At 39.6% G+C, this 22,391-nt stretch overlaps 1 protein-coding gene across 2 annotated transcripts in view; it reads left to right on the top strand.

The window, feature by feature from the left end:
• SH3GL2 (SH3 domain containing GRB2 like 2, endophilin A1) overlaps positions 1-21,828 on the top strand; it is a 98,881-nt gene extending 77,053 nt beyond the window's left edge. For both annotated transcript variants that reach the window (XM_054186244.1, XM_054186245.1), the window contains exons 2-9: positions 1,289-1,357; positions 3,135-3,207; positions 8,638-8,781; positions 10,613-10,746; positions 12,074-12,232; positions 13,724-13,827; positions 17,568-17,698; positions 20,215-21,828. In XM_054186244.1, the coding sequence (XP_054042219.1) occupies positions 1,289-1,357; positions 3,135-3,207; positions 8,638-8,781; positions 10,613-10,746; positions 12,074-12,232; positions 13,724-13,827; positions 17,568-17,698; positions 20,215-20,414 (1,014 nt within the window). In that variant the 3' untranslated portion in view covers positions 20,415-21,828. The remainder of the gene's footprint in view (positions 1-1,288; positions 1,358-3,134; positions 3,208-8,637; positions 8,782-10,612; positions 10,747-12,073; positions 12,233-13,723; positions 13,828-17,567; positions 17,699-20,214) is intronic.
• Positions 21,829-22,391: the final 563 nt, after the last annotated feature.

Raw genomic sequence — 22,391 nt, 5'->3', positions numbered from 1 at the left:
TTAAAACCAAGAGGAAAAAAGTGCTATTTTTCTTTCATTTGTACTTGTTTATTGCAGGAGTCACTTCACTTAACTCTGTAGTTACTCGTAGTTAAAACAGCCTAAAGATGATTCAGAGGCACCTAGGAAAGTTTGTAAAATTCAGTACAAAGAGCTAAAAATGGACAGAAAACAGAAAGTCATATATCTGATGAATTCCTTATGACAATTACCAGCCCAGTAAAACACTGGTATATTCACTGAATAATATGCACCTGACTTAGTTGTGGAATTGCACCACTAAAATACTTTGTGTCTGACAATGCAATTGCTAAAATCCATTTTGAATGGTGCTGCATAGCAGTTACCATTCAAATCTTATTGTCACTGCTACTGACAGTAAAGGGAAACTAGTTCAATGTGTTCCACTGAATCAGAGAAATGAAACAGTAGCACAAAATTGTTTCCCAATTAGTTTTCAAACTAAGCATTTTCTAAAGAAATAGACTATTTGCCAAGGATGTGACGCTTTTGAATGAATGAATGAAAGTTCCCTTTCATTCTTTCTAATGGATCTGTCAGCTGGATATTTCATATATAACTCACGTGAACCTCAGCCTCTTGCATGGTGTGAATGCAGGCGTTTTTGTGTCTCTCTGTCACTTTTATTTATAAATTTGATTTTTAATGGTGGTGTCCTGGTTGTGGCTGGAATCAGTAGGTTTCTGAGAGTTCTCAGCTGTGGATCTCTGTTACCTTGTGGGTGGCTGGAGTCAAGCCTTGAGAGATTCTTTTCGCTCTGTGATTAGGCATGATTATTACCCTTGCTGTTGCATTGATACAGACCGGACAGAGCAGCTGGGGCCATTTTTCAGCTGTGATGAGATTTTTTTTGGTGCCTTGATTTGTTCCCCAGTTCATTCTATCAAGTCACCTCCTTTTTCATCAGCGCACACGAACATGGATATTTCTGTCTGCTGAATACAGATCTGTCATTGTTGATTAATTGCTTGATAGTTCCAAGATACAGAGATTCATTCAACAGAGAAGTAGAGGTGGATCTTCCTAAGACATAATAGCATGTACTCTGACACCAGCAGAAGATTGGGTCTCTGAGACTTAAGCAGTAATATGTTATTTTCTGATTGTTTAACTTTAGTTAAAGTGTGTTTGAAATACGTTTTTCAGAAAGAATAATATATCTGGCTGTTGTACCAACTTACATGAAAAAAAATTTCCCCAGGAGAACACAGTGGCTAGATTTTTCATTTATTGCTGAATCTGTTTGTTGTTCTTTTTTTAACTACAGAAAGTGAGTGAAAAAGTAGGAGGTGCAGAAGGAACCAAGCTAGATGATGACTTCAAAGAAATGGAAAGGGTAAGTCTAAATACAGATGTGTTTATTCATTATTACCATTTGTTTTTACTTTCTAGGACAGGAATTTCAAAGCTTTTGTCCCTGAATCACTTGAATAATTTTGAAAGACCTAACTTTTGTACAGCAGGACTGAGCTTTCCATTTCTTATTACTTTTTGTTTTCTCACCATACATAATATATGGCACTCTTTATAATGCCAATATTTCATTCAGAGATTGAGGCTGATGCAGCTAAAATTAGTTTCATTTAAACCCTCGTGGAGGATCTCTGGAAACAGAGAGTCTGTCTACAAGATGGTCATTTCAATGGCAAAGGGTGCCTGTCATTCTCAGGTCCTTGAGCATCAGTCAAGAGGAGCAAGCGCTGTCTGCCAAAGGGGATTGATAGTGACACTGGGATATTCATTCATAGGTTCAGAGATCCTGTTAGGTAGCCTCCACTGACAAAGTGCCTTGGGTAGATGGGGCTAACCCCCCAACAGACTGCTTGGTAGAGGTAGCACCGAGTGTTTCTAATGGAGGGAAAAGAAAAAAAAAAGCCACAGTTGTGTGTGGTGGTGATAATATTTCAGTTGGAAGAATCAGTAGGGCAGGGTTTTTTCTGCCTTCGACTTTGAAAGCTAGGATCAAATCTTGTAACATAAACTACTGCTAGGTGATTTGTAGGGTATGTATCTGATATATAACTCTGATCAAGGGAAATAGAATCTATTTATCTGTGAATTTGTATAGTGAGATGGAGAATGGAAAATAGAACGTTGCAACAGCCAGGGGTGAGTCCCATGTGCTCATGGGCGGCATGGTTGGCAGCCCAGGAGATAAGAGCACTGAGAGTTGAGAAGAGAATGGAGTAAACTCGTCGGTTGCCTCCATGTTCCCCGCCTGGCCCTGTGTCCCTTTGCCAGCTTTTCTGCAGGCAGTGGACATGCTCCTTCTGCCTGTCCCCGGCCTTCTGTTCCCTCGCCCCCACTCTCTGCAGCCTTCCAGCCATTTCTGGGCTCCCTACCAGGCAGTTCAGCTACTTACTCAGCCAGGGCTGGCAGACCTCTTCTGCCTCTTTGTGTAAAGCACAGAGCAAGACCTGGCAGATGGCAGTGGCAACAGGAAATGGGAAAGATGTCAGTCACAGCGTGCTGCAACCACCCTATCTCAGGTGTTATCTTTTAAAATAGGAACTTGCCATTATGGTAAGGGAATTCACTCTGTGAGACAAGCTACCCTGCAGAGAAATGCAATGTGTCTTCATAAATGCAGAGTACAGGACAGGTTACAGGGATCCCCAAATCTGCCAAAGCATCATGTTTTTACTTTGAGGCCTGATTCTGAGAAGGATATTCAGCTTAGGAAGCTGATGCAGAGTACTTCCTAAGACAGCAAGAATTCCTATTAAGGGATAAAAGATAGCTAATTCTTCAAATAATTTTCAGTGACCGTTCTATCAAAAAGTTTTCCCTATTGTGGATACCTCCCAAGGTGATGTAAGCTATCAGCACAGTACAATGAATCATATCAAATTCCTAACACATCCTGAGATACTGGGTACTAATAGCCTCATTTGAGAATGTATCTCTACAAACCAAAGTGGTGGACTCATGCTTTGGTAGTTTTCCAGGTATTATCACCATTCTGGTACCAGGGTTGTTCTCAAGGACTCAAAAATAAAATTATATGAAGAGTTAAAAGAATTTCTAAGAACAGAAAGAAGAGAGAAAAACATCTTCCTTTTGTCTAACATCTTTATTTCATGTTTCTTTTTGTTTAATTCTCTGTCCTTTAGAAAGTGGATGTTACCAGCAGGGCAGTTATGGAAATAATGGCAAAGACAATAGAGTATCTTCAGCCCAATCCAGGTAATGTAATTTCACAGTCTCTTTTTAAGAATACTCTTTCTCACCAACATACAGTCTTACAGATGTCATCCTGACTGGCACAGTTAAGATTAACACAAAATCAGTGAAGTTACCATGAAGTAAAAGACAGAGATGAGTACAGGCTTCTGTGTTTGGCTGTCAGGGGGAGTGAAGACTGGCTTTGGGAGGCTTGTTTTCCTTTTGTGTGTTCTTGGTTTAGGTAAGGGGGCAGCATATGCCCAGAAACTGGGTGTATTTACTTGCAGGCATCTGAATGTCAGCGCTGTGAGCATGGGGGCTCCCTGGGAGCTGGAGATGGCTGTGGACTCCCCAGGGGTGGCAGGGCAGGGCCTGGCAGCCAGGGCCCATCCCGCTGCTCCAGCCAGGAGCAGGGCAGCCGGGGAGCACTGGGGCAGCAGCAGCCCTGGGTATCAGGCACCCCCCTGGATATGGGGATCAGGATCAGGCACGGTGAGGGTGTCTGCATGACACATCTCTTGCTTCTACAGTCCCAGTCATTCACCTTGGGTGAGGAAGAAAGACCAGGCAGTCCTTGCAGACCATAGGAAGACAAGGTTCTGGAGCAACTTCCTCCAGGGTACAGGAAGAGATGTAATACCACCTTTCACCTGGTCCTCTAGCGATTTCCCATCCTCATTAGAGTTACTACAGCAGAGAGGGTGCAGAAGAGCTGTTGATGCTGAACTGAGGAAAAGGGCAGATGAAGGGACATAATTAGAGATGACTAAATTGAACATTCAAAATAGAAATAAATGATTGTTTTCCATGGGGAGATGAAAGAAGGGTTTTGTGATTGGGCTGATGGAGAGATGCATGTTCCTCACTTGCCAAGGCATCCTCACAAGGAGAGGTGATGTGGAGCTGTTATAATCAAGTGAACCATTAAATTCAATAACTTGAAGATTTCCATAGTGATCTGGGAACATAAGGGTTTTGATACTAGCATAAGTCAACGCCAGCTTCACTGATGGGGTCAATGGAGTTATGCTTGTGCAAAATTAGCGTGAAGGTAAAATGTGGTCTGCTACCTACCATAAGTATCTTAGAGTTTCATGGAAGTACAGACCAAATCAACTCATTCACTGTGAGCAATTTGTTTCCTCATAGCTGGACACAAATTTGAACAAGTGTCAAATATTTTAACTCCAGTGTGGTACAATGAAGGACTGTTGCTAGTATAGCTTAATTGGTGATATTTTTATGTTAGATCAGAGAGGAAAGGAAGATAATTTGATGATGCTGCCAGTGGATTGAGAAAAGGAGGAATAATATTTACAAGTTCAAGAACGCCTAGGGAGGAAATAATGATGACTAGAATGGTTTCTATGTCAACAGATGAAATACTGTTTATAACTTGAGTCCACGGCTTCATTGCTCATAGGCAACCATCACTCTGCAGTAAAAGCAATAGGATTGACAAACGTTACGGGGCTAGTGACAAAACTGTTAACTACTGTCAGGCTGCTGTTGTGCAACATTGTATAGACTGAGTAATAAGCTTTGGCTGTTTAGAGCTTCTCTGGCTGCCTCACTGACACATCTGAGGGATTATGATTGCTGTGAATCATGGAAGAGGCTCACAGCAACATCGGAGAGCAGAATTTCTGGAAGTAGCTAAGGGTGTGATTTCAGGCACCTCAGGCTGATGGAGGTTTGCGGTGCTGCAGGCAAGAGCAGTTTGCATACTGTAGCTACACATCCCTTCATCTGCTTGTGGCATATGCAAGTAGGGTCAGAAAATTAAAATTGTAATAGGCAGGAGGAAGATTTACTTTCTTGCCTATCAAATGAGGTCACGTTATTCGTTCCACAGCTGGGCAATGGTAGCAGATGGGGTAAGACGAAAGGACCACTGATGCTTTGCAGCTCTTGTCTGATCTTAGATTGTTTTATGCCAGTTAAAAAAGGGCTCTCTATAGTCAGAAGAATTGCATGGAAAATTACTTCTTTTATTCAAGAAGATAAAAAATTTCTTCTAAAATTCTCCCTACAACTCTATTACTGTATACCTGGGGCACCAAAAATGCTGATTTCCAGTATTTCCTGTTGCTTTCTCATTTTCATAAAAAATTGAAAAATTACACTGGGGAGAGGGAGGAAATTTAACAAAAAAGGTCTTTAACAGCAATATTTAACAGAAGATTTTCTTTAAAAATTTACCTGGATTTGGAAGGGAGAATAGGGTTTGGGATGTAGCACACATTCCTTGATAAGTAAGATGTGCCCTGAAAACATCAACATCCTTGGATAACATAGTATTGCAGTGCTGGAGATCAATTGGCTTCATGGTGTTTTGAAGGATCAATAAATGAAGTATACAGCATTGTCTAACTTCACTAAACAGTTAATTAACTCATGCTGGAGGGAAAAGGGAAAAAGAAAGGGGAAGGGAAGGGAAAAGGATATTAAAGACAAAAGTCAATGTATTGAAAGAGATGTTAGGATGAGGTTAGTGCAAATGAAGAAGATAGCTTTGTAGACTTCCTCCCAATTACGAAAAAAACCTGAAGGACAGCTGGAAATAACTAAAATTGAACATGATGAAGACTCAAAGACTTTCCGTGCAGAGGTACATGACCATAATTTCAAGAAAAAGATGTGCAGGATGAACAAGATGGAAAGTACAAAGAATGAGCAATTGAACCCACTGCTGAAGTTTCTTTCGAACTCTTTTGGCCATGAATCTGTTAACACTTAATATTGAGGTGAATCATTAGTGACACCATGAAAGTCAATGTTAAGAAGAGGGAGTGCAACTAGGAAAAGACCAAGCATTCAGGTCACTTCCATGCGGTGTTTTGTACATCTCTACCTGTCCTCAGTCAGGTTAAAACATAACTTCAAGAAGAAAGCAGGTGGCACTAGCACAATAAAGCAATAGAAATGAAAGGGCTCAGAATGGGATTTTGAGATTGACTGAGCACAAGCTTAGCTCTGCTCCCATGGAAGTTACTGGAGTCAACTTTAAAAGAAGAAAAGTGGAATGAAACCACTGGTGGATGCATTCTAAAATTTCCTACTAAATTAGGATTCTAATGTAATCATTATTAAATGGTTAGATAAATCATTGAAGCACGAATTTTTCATGCTTGCCTTTCTTCTGTTTATCATTTATTTCTTGCCCTTCTCTTATTATCCTTTCACCTGTTTCATTCTTTCCTGTACCTTTTGCTTTCTGGTCTTACCTGCCTGTCCAGAATATAGCCACTTCATTTTTTTGTTACCTTTTACATTTTTTTCTTTTATTTCTGAAAATATTCCCATCCTGTTCTAATTCAGCTTGCTGCCTCCATTCTGACTGATTTTGTTTGTGTCTTAATTTCTTTTATGCTTCGTATTTTCTGTTGCCACCGTCATTTTGATGCCATTTTTAAAGGCCAGACACTTCATTAAAATTCAGTTTCTTATACTGAACAGTCAGCCAGTCTGCTGACTGTAGTTTTGTAGTGGGCAAAAACAGAAGGCGTCAAGAAATTCAGATGCTGAAAAGCATGATCTAGTGGCAGTCAAGCGTAGTGAGAAAGCTTACAAAACCATAATTACTATATAAAATATGTTATCTGTTCATAGCTACTTCTCAGAGATAATAATTACTGTGGTACTTGCCTGATTTTCCTGTGTCTGTTTCTGTGTCTCTGTCCGTGCATACATTTCTATGCCACAAGGTGAAACATATGCAGCAACAAGAACCATCTCTTGATATGCCCTTTCAGCAGTAAACTAAGAGCAAAGCACTTCTTGACTCCAGTCTGATAATGTTTTGCTTAGTTGCAGAAAGGTTCAGTTGTGCAAGGTTGAGTTTTGACCAGTGAAATCAGCACACAAAGAGTGAGCTTCTAATGTTTTGTAAACAGAAATATTAACTCATAAGAGCATACTAACTAAGTCAAGCCTTTGCAAGGAGGAAGGCAGAGGCATTCATAGCTGCCCTCCTGTAGCATACACAATAACGTAGGTAGAAACGCCCATTGAGTCAGCTTTGCTGGCAATAGGATTTAGCTGGCAAAATTTGAAGTCAAGTTCCATTGAATAATTCCTTCTCTGCAGGCCATTCACATTCTGTAGTTGCAAAAATTCACTAAAGCACAGCATCAAACAAATTAGTACTTTTATGTTTGCTTTCTTTGTTTTCGTCAACTGTGATAATTGTGTGCTTTCTTCTGATCTGCAGTTGTGCATCTGAAATAAAATACAAGCTAAATAGCATCCTGGGTTGTATCAGGAATAGTGTGGCCGGCAGGACTAGGGAAGTGAATGTTCCCCTGTATTCGGCACTGGTGATGACCCACCTTGAATACTGTGTTCAGTTTTGTGCCCCTCACTACAGGAGGGACATTGAGGTACTGGAGTGTGTCCCAAGAAGAACAATGAAGCTGGTGAAGGGTCTAGAGAACAAGTCTTCTGAGGAGCAGGTGCGGGAACTGGGGTCATGTAGCCTGGAGAAAAGGAGGCTGAGGGGAGACCTTATCACTCTCCACAACTACCTGAAAGGAGGATGTAGCGAGGTGGGGGTCAGTCTGTTCTCTCAAGCGACAAGTGACAGGACAAGAGGAAATGGCCTCAAGTTGTGCCAGGGGAGGTTCAGATTGGATATTATGAAAACTTTCTTCAGCGTAAGGGTTGTCAAGCATTGGAACAGGCTGCCCAGGGAAGTGGTTGAGTCACCATCCCTGGAGGTATTTAGAAGACGTGTAGACATGGCGCTTAGGGACACAGTTTAGTGGTGGATGTGGCAATGTTAGGTTTACAGCTGGACTTGATGATTGTAGGGGTCTTTTCCAAGCTATCATTTTTTCTATAAGTTTAGGATTCACTTGAAAACCTTATTGAAGTATGGTTTCCCCAGATCCCCCTAAAAGGCAACAAGTCTTTCAAAGGTTGTTGGACGTCATTTTCGGGGATGTAGGTTTTACTTAGTATTCTACAACAGAAAATTTTTCAAACATTAAAAAAATGTAGGGCACCACAGCTTAATCTTGAGTGTACCTAGACTGGACTTTTCCTTGAGAGGAAGGCTCAATCTGCTGTCCACCTGGTACCTGAGTATTTTAAGATAAAGAATTTGGGACAGCTTAAAGATTTTTCTGCCTGAGTTGTAGCACGTGTCAAAAATGCTATCTTGAGAGTGTTCCTGGGCTTCCTTCTGTCCCAAGTCATTTTGAGGTAAGCTTTGATTTAAATTTCAGGACAGAGCCTCCTCTCTGGTCTACCAGCAGAAGAGAAAAGTCAGTGACCATCATTTCATTCCTTTGCTCTAAAAATAATTGATGAAAAACAGGGCTCAGTCCTAAACTTAGATAATGTCCTTCAGGCACATTGTAGGTAGCTCCGATAAATTTACAGAATGCATTCCTGTCTGTGTAGTCAAACTATTGCATGTTTGTAACTTGTGTCGCTTGCCTGCTTCAGCTTCCAGAGCTAAACTCAGCATGATCAACACTATGTCAAAAATACGAGGCCAGGAAAAGGGACCAGGTTACCCTCAGGCTGAAGCCTTGCTGGCAGATGCGATGCTGAAATTTGGCCGAGAACTTGGAGAAGAATGCAACTTTGGTAACTTGATTACTTCCCTTTCCATTATAATGCAATAAAAATGGTAGTAAAATTTGATATAGCTTTCATTATTAAAGTGTTGTGCTCTTATAAAGGAAGAACTTCTGCAAGAAGCACCAGAGTTCTGCTTCATCAGACTTCTCCGTTGGTCTAGGCCTGTTGAGTATCTTTTGCAGATTTGGACTAGAGATTTTTTTCTTGTGGATGAAAGTCAAATTGTTTTCATTTGGACCCATATCCATATAGGCTTTACGCTCTCTGTCATGGATTATGTTACTGGGGATGTACGCATTCAGAAATCATACTATTGTCTATGAATGTGTACAATAAAACCCTTTTGTCCTCTGAATCCTTATAAGTATTACTGTCTTCATTACAGGCAAGGAATAAAGGCTAGTAGATTTTTATTAGACTTTGACCTTTTTTTCTGACCAACTGCCACATTTTAAGGCACTAGTGAATACTCTGTCTTACCTGTCAGCTGCTCCTCCATCCAAGCCCCAAATGAGTTTATGGCTGCCTGAGATAGAAATGTTAAACAGAGACTAAACATTGTGTTCTTCAACAGTAGAGGTCTATCTAAAAGAGATGACATTCATGACAAGATCCTTTGTCTCTCTGTCCTATTTATTTGGGCTTCTCTGTGGCTGTTTTTATGTGGTAACACACAGAACCCTCAAATAGGACTGTGAAAATTCTATTTCCTATTTGAATCTTCATAAAATGTTGTTCCTGGCATAAAGACATCCACAATGGAAAAGGTACTTTCCTGTTTGTTTCATATAATTTACTAGTTAGCTTGGCAGATCTAGGTTGATTTGTGCTAAAGATGACTGAATTGGTTTTTTTAATTGGTTGCCTCTCATTTGCTAAATTTCAAACACATTTTTAAAGGGAAAATGAAGAACTAATAGAATTTAGTTTGCATAAATTGCTGTATATTCCATGATGATTGCAGTAGCACACAGCAGAATAGATATGGCAATTATTTTTGCATTCTTAACTAATAGCAGCTGTTATGGCTGTCACTCTTCATCCAGGTCTGGCAGGCTCCCTAGTTTTGTGGTGCATTGCTGGCGTTCCCTGCTTGGAAGACAAAACTCCTTCTGATTTCTCACATTTTCTGGTTTTCAGACCCTTTGCATTCTTTGAAAGTAGATTTTTTTCCACCAGCCTACACCTCAAACCAAGAGAGTATTTTTGAGCTTCTTGCTCAAGGAAGGTGAGGTGAGGTGCAGATGCAGAAGAGGTGAACCACAGTGGTAATTTTTGTGCCCCTCAAGTTAATCTCGGAGGAAATCTCGTAAGGCAGCTAATTCTCATTGAAGTTTATGAACTTGAGTAGGTGTATGAAGTTGATCGTTTCATAAAAAAAAAATCATTAAAAAAAATCTGTGAAATTGTTAAAGAATCTTTACATTTGATACTGTCACCAGTCTCACTGATACACACAGAGAGACCTCAACTTGGATTGGAGCTGTTCTTGTATGCAGTCTAGTGTCTGGCAACGGCAACACTGGAGCAAATACAGATAATTATTTTCTAGTATGTTACACCAGAGGGAGGAATGAACAGACAGCGAGGGGTCTGGAGGAGGCTGTCTTGATGCAGTGTGGATCCTCAAGTTTAGCTCTGTTACAAGGCATGAACTCTGGGGGCTGCAGAAGTGTAAAATGCGTGTTGCCCTTTCACACAGTGTGCCATACTCTGTTTCTTTCCTAAACTTGAGACTTAAAATGAAAAGTTAAATGAAATTTCCATGACTCAGTTTCACTCTACAGTGATTTGGAACTAAGTTATTTTGAGATAAACTGGACATCTTTTCTTTCAGGACCAGCACTTGCAGATGTGGGAGAAGCTATGAAGGAGCTTTCTGAAGTTAAGGACTCTTTAGACATGGAAGTGAAACAAAACTTCATTGACCCACTTCAGAATCTCCATGACAAAGATCTGAGAGAAATACAGGTATTGCCCTCAATGTGACATTTTAATAATGCCAAATGTGTAGACTGTGTATATGTTCAAAATTAATGTAAGTTGTGTAGTGTAAAATGGGCTTTCAGATTTGCAGATTATCTGATTTTAGTTTCTTTTGGCTCGAGTTTTACTTTTCAGTTCTGTTTCTCTTGTTGATGGTTTAGAAAGGGAAAGATCAAAATTCTAACATTTTTTGACCATAACATCGTCAAGCTTATGCAGGCGTCTAATCCTAGAGCAGTACTCTAATCTTATCATTTGAAAGCTCATTTCACTAAACAGATGAACAGATGTTTACATTCAATTTTCTAGTGTATGACATGTGAGGGTTGATAGTTGCCTCTAGACTGGCTCTACTCTTTTGTCTGTATGAAGACTATCTGAAATATTCCCAGGAATTTTGAACACAAGCACCGTTTACTTGCATGAATTACATAATTAGTAATCTAATAATCAGCCAGCACTTACAGAGAAAAATCTGTTTGCACACAAACTTCTGCGGACACAACCGAATTTTATAACTGTGCAAGTAAAAGTGCCTCCCAATTCAGCAAATGCGTATCTGTATAAGTAACTGCTCTTCTGAGCTCAGTAAAGCTTTCATATTGTTAAATGTATGTGGAACAAAAATGTCATAGGCAGTTTGATACAATTTACAAAGTTGCCAAACTTATGAATGTGATAATAGATGACAAATTTATTCTTCTGAGGGAAAGTAAATACCTGAAGTATTTTTGCTTATGCTGGTAGCATTAACTTCTGGCCAGCTTGATGTGTCATCTGCTAAACAGATTGACATGAATGTTATGTCAGTTAACGAACTAGAAAATATTTAATAGAATATAACATTAAGATCCTTTGGTGGTCTGATAGAAATGCTAAAAATATTTTCTGTGTTGCTTTGTTTATGAGAACTATTACACACGCAAAAATGTACTAACTTGTGCTTTTAATAGAATTTTCTCTTAAACATCTAGGGAAAAGCCATAGTGTTCAGGTAATTCTGCATCAGAGTTAAATAGCTAGAAACTTGTGTATCTTTTATACAGGTGGCAATTGCAGTTATCCATCTGTGTGGCCTTTTTTTTTAATATTGAGGGCCTGTAATTTAGACAGCAGTGCACCATTGCTGCTTCAATGATATATAAAACCACCTACTTCATTGTTCTGTATTTCTCCCCTCTGGGGAAGGGTTGATATACAGCAAACAGCACATGCTTGCAAGTATACACAGACTACCTGATTACAATGCAGTGCAAGGAGAGCTGGGGAACATCCTTTCTTCTGTGCTTGCATTTGCATTTTTGTTTTTTAGCATCACCTAAAGAAAATGGAGGGTCGACGCCTGGATTTTGATTACAAAAAGAAAAGGCAGGGCAAGCTCCCTGATGAAGAGCTTCGCCAAGCTCTGGAGAAATTTGATGAATCAAAAGAAATTGCTGAGTCAAGCATGTTCAACCTTCTGGAGATGGATGTGAGATACCCCTTTTAATTTTTGAGCTGAATCTTATAATGAGAAAGATACTGGTTCAGCAGTGAAGGCAGTCTAAGCAGTCTAAAATTTGAAAGCCTTACTAAATTCATGACAGCACAGTTTCCTGTCATTGTACAATGGAGAAGCACTTGCTTCCTTGGTGGACTCAGAAGCTATAGCCATGTACAGCATGCACATGTAGGAATAATTTTATAGGTATTTTATAGGTAACTGATTTAAAGAACATAAATCCTCTGTAGCATCATTGTGCTTCCTAACTGCATGGTGTTACTTACAAAACCAAAATATCCTCCTTCTTAGAATTATGTAAATGTAAGTCATGACTTGTACTTAGCTGTGGTTTTAGGGTTTGAGCCAAGTCTTTTGCTGAAGTGTGTGGGCTGCTGAGAGGATTGGTAAAGATCAGAGATGGTGAACTCACAACCCCATGGTCTCTGCAGATGCAATAGTGAGTAGGAAAGCCAAAGTTAATGTGACTGCTCAAATCTGACTCTGCAGCATAATTCTTGCATACAGACTGGTTTAGGATTGAGCATCTATTGGCTTTTTTTAATCTTCCATTTATAATTAATGTTGAAACTGTAAAATCAAGTGAGAAGAAAATATCTCTTTGGAGGAAAAAAACGTTTCAGCTCAAGTCTGTCTTACAGAATATGTAGTCAAAGGAAACTCAGTTTAAAGATTTCTGTTGAAGTAAAGGATTGGATTTATTTAAAGTTTAAATATGCACCTAATTTAATTCTTCATTTTGTTACCAGATTGCTGTAGAGGAGCCATAACAAACTTGAAAATGTTTGCCTGTTAGAAATCAATATATCTGTGCTGAAGTGAAAGAAGTATAACAAGTTTGTAGTTTTAATCCTTTGTAGTAACATCCAACTACAAAGTTGCTAGTGCTGGCCTGCGTTACACCATTGCAGCATTGTGCATTATGGAAACTGCTAGCAATTGCATTGCCCACACCAGAGTTTTGGATGTTTTTTCCCCTCATAAAGTAGAATGCCATCTGCCTTCACTACAAATATTCTGCGTCCAAGAGTACATAGTATCTTCCTGGTTTGGTCTGCTTCACAGGCCAGAATACAGCAGAAGCATGACCATAGTCCCTATGGTTTTGTGCCTCTCAGAGACAGGGAAGGAGAAGGTGTATTGTGCTCTAATTACGGTCTCATTTTTACTTTCATAGTGTTTGCTGAATGAGATAGGTCTGTAGGCTGCCATTCATGCAAATAAGCCATGGAGATGATCAGTGGAGAAGAGCTGCAGTTACCATTCCAGATCAGGCCATAACTAGATCTGGTAATGAACAAAGACCGATACGTAACTATTTATGAACTACAAAGATAAATGAAGTTTTTAGAGAGATAAGTAAAACTGCCTTTGCTGTGTCAGTGTGACAGTGGTCTTTACTCGCTATTGCTGAGCTGTTAGTACTTGCCTGAGATGTGATATTTTAATGTCAATCCTCAGATTGAGCAAGTGAGCCAGCTTTCTGCGCTTGTACAAGCCCAGCTGGAGTACCACAAGCAGGCCACACAGATCCTACAGCGAGTTACTTCTAAGCTGGAAGATAGGTAATACACTTTTTCTAAGTTTGTTGAATTGTTTTTTGGTTTTACAGAGGCAGAAACCTATTAATGGAATGCAATGCTATTATCTTTTGGAGGTTGGTAATTGTATGTTTATAGAAAGAAGAGCCATTTCATTAGGGAATTGCAAGCTGAGCTTTATATGTTTTGGAGATGCATATGCTTCTGGGTATGACTGAATGAGGTCTGAGTTCAGGAAAGTGTCTCAGCTCAGTAAAGCTGTTAAATGGAATTTAAGTGATAGCAATTGTTTATAAATATTGGAAGTCAGTGGGACTTACAACTTTGGATTCCTTACCATTCCTGCATGTATTCAAAAAGTAGTCTTTCTGAGAGGATATGTTAATGATTGCTATTGAAATAGAGTATCTTGATACATTCTCATCTACCTGAAGATCTTCCTGAGCCAGGTAGTGAGACCCCCATCATTTGCCACCTTACTAAATAGTCCTTTTTTCCAGATTTATTATCAGATCAAGCTTGATACAAGGCTTAACTGAGTTTACCTCTGCCGTCCCCTTTTCTGTAACTGTGAATGCTATCTCAGAATTGATAAAATTTTTTAAATAGAATTTTAGAATTTTTAGTTAAGGATTTTTATTTCTGTCAACACAAAACAGATTGAAATGAGGAAAATGTTTGTAAAAATTTATCAGCTTCCCACACACGTCCATCTTCAAGGAAACTTAACATACAGGAAAGATTTCTTTAGTCCACATGGTTCTGGAAGTCTCTTCCTGAACATAATTCCCAAGAGCAGATAATGTTCACTTACTGCGTGAAGGCAGCTTTTTATCGTGCATGATTCTTTGCTGTTTTCTGGTGTCATTAGTGTAGATCTAGTTTCTGGTACTCCTGGGTCTGTCAGTGTTAATTTTCTCAGAGCTTGCAGTCTGCAAGCCTCATCAAGTTCTAAGTCTTAAAATTTCTTTGAATTAGGAGCAGCACTTGTTTTGGTTAGGTAGGCTGCCCAGCAGGCTGTTTCTGGATACAGTTTGTAGTACTGTCTAAACAGCTAGCAGAATGATTTTCAGCACTTCCAAATGAATACCGCAATTCACTTACTTTACAGAAGCATTAAAATATCCTCATGAGCAGGTGGGTTGTTCTGTACTCCCTAAGTTATGCCATAAATTGAACATTCCTCTCTCTGCAAGAGATCTCACTTCCTGTATCAATTCAGATAATCTGTTGCCCTTTTGAAACTTCCGATAAACAGTCAGTATCTTTGCTTTAAGCTTCAGCTCTGAATGATTTTAGCTTTTCAAGAGCCTTGCATCAGACTGCTACTACAAATCAGCTGAAGTATATCTTTGGCATAAACTTGCTATGCATCCCTAATTGTAAAGAATCTGATGGGTAAATCATCATTTTTTGTCCACACCACTGGACACAAATTAGAGCACTGTGATATGCTGGTGCCAGTTCTTTAGATTAGGCTTCAAAACTTTCTTCAGGAACTGCAGGTGCAAGAATTTTCATTTTTCTTCTACACATTAATGGAAGGCATAAACTTCCTTAAAATACCATGATTCCATGAACTGGGACTTCAGAAAATCGGCAAACACTGGGAGACTTAGAATAAAATTAATAAAATTTGGAAGGTCAGCAAAGGCTTTTCCTGTTAAACTCTCGTTTTCATCAAGAAAAAGGAGGCTGCAGTTTTCAAGACAGACTATCGTGACAAAGCAGCTGGGACCAGGAATCGTTTCCTTGGAGATGTTTCTTTCCTTAAGAAACACAGCTCATGCTGAGCTTTTGGGTAATTTTTAGCAAGTCACTAGAACTGTCAACTTCTAGTTCATTATCTGTAAAAAATGATGTTTGTTTCACAGAAGTATTAAGTGTGATATAACTTGTTTATTTCTTTCTTCAAAACTTTACTATTTGGAAAAAGTAACTTCTGTGAACGAGTGAAACACAGCAAAGCCTTTTTATCTCGTGAAGTTCAACAAGGCCAAGTGCAAGGTCCTGCACATGGGTTGGGGCAATCCCAAGCACAAATACAGAATGGCCAGGGAATGGATTGAGAGCAGCCCTGCAGAGAAGGACTTGGGGGTGTTGGTTGATGATGAGAAGCTCAACATGAGCCAGCAATGGTGTGATCGCAGCCCAAAAACCAACCACATCCTGGGCTGCATCAAAAGAAGTGTGGCCAGCAGGTCGAGGGAGGTGATTCTGCCCCTCTACTCTACTCTTGTGAGACCCCACCTGGAGTCCTGCATCCAGCTCTGGGGCCAGTAACATAAGAAGGACATGGATCTGTTGGAGCACGTCCAGAGGAGGGCCATGAAGATGACCAGAGGGCTGGAGCCCCTCTCCTATGAAGACAGACTGAGAGAGCTGTCTTCAGCCTAGAGAAGAGAAGGCTCTGGGGAGATCTTGTAGTGGCCTTCCAATACCTAAAGGGGGCCTACAGGAGAGGTGGGGAGGAACTGTTTATCAGAGAGTGTAGTGATAGGAGGAGGGGTAACAGTTTTAAACCGGAAGAAGGTAGATTTAGATTAGATATTAGGAATATTAGGAAATTATTCTTTACTGTGAGGGTGGAGAGACACTGGAACAGGTTGCCGAGGGAAGTTGTGGATATCCCATCCCTAGAGGTGTTCATGGCCAGGTTGGATGGGGCTTTGAGCAACCTGGTCTAGTGGGAGGTGTCCCTACCCATGGCAAGGGGTTGGAACTACATGATCTTGAAGGTACCTTCCAACCCTAATCTTCCAATTCTATGATTCTACGATTCTATTTAACCTTATTTTGACAATTTCATTAATTTATGGTTTTAATATGCTTATGTTTTTGCTTATGAAGAAGAAAAGCAGTGTCTGGGGGCTATTATTGATATTATTTTGGATTGTGAGAAAAACCTTGTTATCAGGACCAAAACTAGTTAAGTTAGAAGCAGATATTTTCAGTAGATAAATCAAAATGTGCTACCAACAGCAAGTCTGTGGCAGATCTAGAGAAGGTTAGAGAAACCAACTTGTCCTTTAAATATGGAGGTCTTGACTCAAGTATTCTTCCATATGCAGTATCAGAAATATTTGTGGCAGTTCTACTGCATAAGCTGCTCTGAATCCGACATCATCCTTTCCCTGCATTTTACCCTGGAATCTGAAAATGTAGCCTTTCCTAGAAATTCTAGTTTTTTCAGTTAGACTAATAAGTTGAAATGAATGATGCATAATGGTTTTATTTTGAGAGTCAGGAAAACTGCAGTTGTGTGCCTTTGTGAAACAAGTGTTCCAAATTACAAATTAACAACGTCTGTAGCTGAAGTCAGTACATTCCCACACAGTCTCCTCACAAAATGACAAGAGTTGGCATCGGCCAACTGAACAGTTAAGGCTTGCCAGGGACAGAAGCAAAAATCATGCTAAAAAGGAGAGCAGGGATGTTTTTACAGCCCTTCTGTTAGCATTGATAATCACATAACAAGTTTTTCTCCATTAGAAGCTCTTTGTTATTGTTAGGCAAAAGGAAGCTAGACAAAATGCTCCGCTACTAGAAGGAAAAAAAATTAACAACGTCGTGGCGTAATCACTTCAGGTGGTTTTTGGTAATTTAAACTAGTGTTGTAAACAAAAAATTACTCCAAATGTCAAAACTTGTTTAGTCTGGATGAGTGGTGGGTGGGAACTTCAGCCATGGAAATAAAGAAGTTTGTTGCATTTCATCTGTTAAAAAGAAACTAACTCTTGACATTTAACTTGATTTTTTGGCAGAATAAAAGAGGCATCATCTCAGCCCAGGAAAGAATATCAGCCCAAACCCCGTATGAGCCTGGATTTCACAACTGGTGACAATACTCAGCACAATGGAGGAATATCCCATGCCACCACACCCAAACCATCAGGTAATGGGAATAGCAACATGAGAAGAAAAGCCAACTCTGAAGTTTTGCTACATGCAGAAGTTCCATGCTTTCTTCTAGAAATTAGTTCTTCCATAGTGAGGGAAAACGAGAATAAGGATGGTACAGGAGAGAGCTGTTCGAACTGTTGTTTATTTGTAAAGTATTCACATCCCCAGGCAGGAGAACAAGGGTGGATCATCCACTGCTTTAAATGTGTCTTTGGGTCAAAAATGTCCTTAGTCCTAGAAGCTCAAAAGAGATGCTGCTGTACTAAATTCACCTTGAAAAGTAGGTCTTTACAAAAAAGGCATTTAGAAACCGAAAGAACAATAGCAAGTTTTCAATGAAAGTGCAGAACCTTGAACCTCTCCAAAACCTCCGTAACCTTATCCTGCTTTTTAAGACCAGGTTTTACAACACAAAGACCCTGAAAGTAAAAATCACTAAAAAGAAAAACAAAGCCATCTGAGTTATTTTCTTTGTCCAATCGTAAGTGACACAAGCAAGATTAAGCATTTCTATGTCTGTGCATAATTATTATCTTAAATAAGTTTAATTCATATAAGCACATACTAAGAAAGCCTTATTATTTGTTTCTCAAAGTAATGATCCGTTATCCCATGTTATGGTGAGCGCTGTCCTCTGTCCAGACCCTGATCTCAGTTATTCCAGTTTTCCTCAGTGACAATTGCTAGCACACTCCACCTTGCAAGACTGGATTTTTTTCACTAGATCTTTAATCAGGATTTCTTTCCTTCCCGTCACATCCTGCTGTGAATGTTTGATGTTCTCCCAGGTACAGGCAGCCGTGATATCTGCCTTTGGCACCTGCAACTGGGAATTGTCTTTCATAATCTTGCAAACTCCTAGTAACCTCCTCACTATGCTAGCAAGGACGGTGATACAATGAAGAGTCCTTGTGCGTGAGCGTGGCTTGAGTCCTGCATGCTAAAGCTGTCCTCATGCCACCAGTAATTTTCTTCTTCACTTCTTTTTTGTAGTGTTATGAACACTTGTCTGTGCTAAGCCAGTGCAGATTGATATTCCTGTGTCTCTTCAGCATTTGTGTTTTCCTCTTCAGAGAGCAGTATTTAGCATTTTCTTCAATAGGGGTTCTTTCGTTTGGAGTGTTTATTGGTTTCTGAAAACACCTTCTTTGAAAATTCCTTAATGTTTACATTGGTTCATTCGATTCTATGCTTTATTCATTAAGTCTTCGAAACTTCAGCTAGTAGCAATGAGCATACCAAACACACGTTGTAAGGCTGTGCCAGCAAAACAGTCTTCATGACAAATAAAGCAAAATACACTCTGAGCAATATGTAAAGAAATTAAAGAAGATTTCACTACAGAATTTAATAAATTAAATCTGGTATTTGAAAAACTTGCTCTATTGACATCTGTAGAAATGGAGTGGTTTTGTCCTAAAATAGCTCAAGCATGGGCCTTCTAGCTATAGTGTGTGGTTGAAATGAATGTTCAATAAGTTTGAATCTAACAGTTATTCATGTTGAAGCCAGTGTACATGAAAAAGCTGCAATAGGTGTACTTAGAAGTGCCATTATGGTCGAGTGGCATGTGTCAGTTCATTCTGACCACTGGAACTGCACGAACTTTTACTATGGAAAATCAGGTAGGGATCTAAGACTCCTTACAGTTTAGTGTGGCTAAATCCTAAATATTTTGACCAGTAACAGTTTTGTTTATGATAGACTTGAAGCTATAGAGACATTGGGGGGTGGGTGAGTAGGGAATACAGGGAATGGGATGAATATTTATTAATTTCATATAATGTATGGAAATCTAATCTAACGAATGACTTACAATAATATCCATTAGGGTTTAACAATATCCATCCTAAAGGGTTTATGGTCAGACGTTCATGAACTAACATATTAGAAAGCTTTCCATTTCAAACTTGTTCTGAATCTATCCTGGTGACTCTGCAATCATTTTGTGGGAATGGGGAGAAAAGGTCTTTGGGAACCTCATTCTAAAATTCAGAGGATTAGGAGCATACACAGGGGTTTACATTATAGCTGTACCAGTGAAGTTCCCAAATATAGGACAAAGACACAGTTACATCTTCACTGTGTTGTTTTAAGCTACCCCTTACACTGCTTACCTGAGGTAAACAGACAAAGCATCTCTGTGCCAGTAAAGCTGGAAATACATTAGGGCTTTTGCTTCATTTTTTGTGTTTTGTAAACAGATAAAAAATAGCTTCCAAATGGATTGCAGCCATGCTTTTAGGTGTGGGCTTACTGTAGGCTTGTTTCTTATAGGATTCTCAGACATTTATGAGCAGTCACTTAGGAAAACTGAAGGCTGCCAAAAGCTGCTAGCTGTATTCAAATGAAGTTTAGCAGGCCAAATTTAGATGTTCTCAAAGAACTGTCATCAGCACACGAATGATACCACAAACAGCAAAATCTGTAGTAGGTATAATGGTAAAAAGGATACCGTAACTGTTGAGATTTTTAAGCACATCATTTCTTTGTGTTTCTTCTCCATAGGTGTTCACATGGATCAGCCGTGCTGCCGAGCTCTGTATGACTTTGAACCAGAAAATGAAGGGGAGCTGGGATTTAAAGAGGGTGATATCATTACCCTCACTAACCAGATTGATGAAAACTGGTATGAGGGTATGCTTCATGGCCAGTCAGGTTTCTTTCCTATCAACTATGTCGATATCCTAGTTCCATTACCCAATTAGGATGGCTGATCCACCACCTCAGACCCAGATAGTTGTGTCAGTACCACTGCTTTCAAAATGCTGCTTCTTACACCTTACAAGTGCAAACTGCAGTGGTTAGAGTCATCGCTTCCCACTGAGCATCTTTGGTTTACGTGTTGTCCTACTACGTGGTGGTGATGCGTGGTATCTTCTGAGCCAGCATAGTGTGGGTTAGTTTATTGGCCATGCTGGCCTGGTGGTAACCAGAGTCATTACTGAGATGAAGCTGGGAAGATGATGGCAAGCAAGCAGGTATCTCATAGTGAAGTAGCAGGAGGTGAAGGTGGTATTGGGAAGATAATGCCTATCACCACTGTATTACTTTTCAGTCTTAGTTCTCTATAAAAAGAGGGAAAAGTTCTTACCGTTCCATCTTTCTCTTCCTAATGATACAGTTCGCACAGGTCTAACATGGACTAACCAGAATTGTATCTTCCAACCAAACTGGCTTACTGTTCTCACAGAGACAGCGTAGATGTAGACCCTCTGGTTTCTCAGAAAGTGAACCACTGTACTGTGTGTCCTGCTGCTCTCTGCTCATTTTTTTGTTCTTAATTATTGTTAAAAGGCCTATTTCCATCCAGAGGTAAACTGTAAACCATAAAATGGGGATTCCTATAGTAAAACCTTTGACCACAACCCACCTGAATTTGCCCTTCAGGAACCTTTAGCATGCTCACCAAAATGCCAGTAAGAGGGCAAGATGGGGAATAAAACTGGCATTTGTTAACTGTTTCTAGTCAAGTCTTGGCACAAAATCATGCTGCTTAAGCACCAGATATCCTTTGTAAACTCCTTCACTGAGGAATACAGTAACCAACCAAACATGACCCACGCTTCATTTGTTTCTGTCTACCATGTGTTCTTCAAACATCATTTGTGCATATTCTGCCCTCAATGAGGACGAAATAAAACTTGTTATCTTTTTGTGTTGAGCAATTAAAGACATGTGGCCGTATATGCAAAAACATTTCCCATATGTTTAGTTGGTTCTCTTGTGTTCCTCCTTCCTGCACTTTGTGTGTACAGTGCTGTGCCTAGCTTCTTGGCAATCTTTTGGTAACAGTTGCAGAAGTTCTGTTAGTTTAGTTACCCAGAGTTTTATTTATCTAAATTGTACAGACTCTTTCAGAGATTTAATGTGCTGCTTCGAATGTGCCACTTCAGTACTGAATGATGTGAAGACAATTCCCTACTGCTTAATGTATAAGCTATATCATGGAAAGTATTGATATTTCAAATAAATGCTGAGAGAATAACTAGAATAATGTTGTGGATTATTACTTTGATATTCTCAAATCTGTTGTGCTAACTTCAGCTAACAAGAATTTTATTTCAGAAAGCATATTCCTCATTTGCTGCAAATGTGAAAAATACTTTTCTTGTCATCATCTTATTGCTTCAGTCAATTAAAAGTCATGCATATAATGGCCATGATAAACAGGATAGACGGAACACTGAGCATATTAAATTAATGTCATGAAGACCAGCATGCAATCTTGTGGATACAGGTTGTTTCACATTAAAGAATGATGGTGTTCACAAACTCTCTAGTAAAGCTTTAAGACATGGTAACTTATAATTTGATTTTTCTTTCATATGACACAGTATTTTATTTCATTTTATATTCTTTTTTGTACACATGTTGTGTCAAAGAGCCAAACACCCACCCAGCTGCTCCCTCACTGCTCCTCCTCAGTCGGAGGATAAGAAAGCTCGTGGATTGAGATAAACACAGGGACATTGCATACTGGTCACTGTCACAAGCGAAACAATTTTATTACCAAATACAACAGATTTGTGTACTGAGAGGCAAACCTTAAAATGGTGTCTTTCCCGCACCATTTCCCAAGCTCAAATTCACTCCTTCCTGACTCCTCCCCACCAGAAGTGCAGGGGGATGTGGAATGGGAGGTCTCTGGTCAGTCCATAACAGCTCCTCTCTGCTCCTCCTTC

This window comes from Rissa tridactyla, chromosome Z, assembly GCF_028500815.1.
Source record: "Rissa tridactyla isolate bRisTri1 chromosome Z, bRisTri1.patW.cur.20221130, whole genome shotgun sequence".
NCBI lineage: Eukaryota > Metazoa > Chordata > Aves > Charadriiformes > Laridae > Rissa > Rissa tridactyla.
The sequence above is the reverse complement of the archived record's forward strand: the minus strand, read 5'-3'. Positions and strand labels throughout refer to the sequence as shown.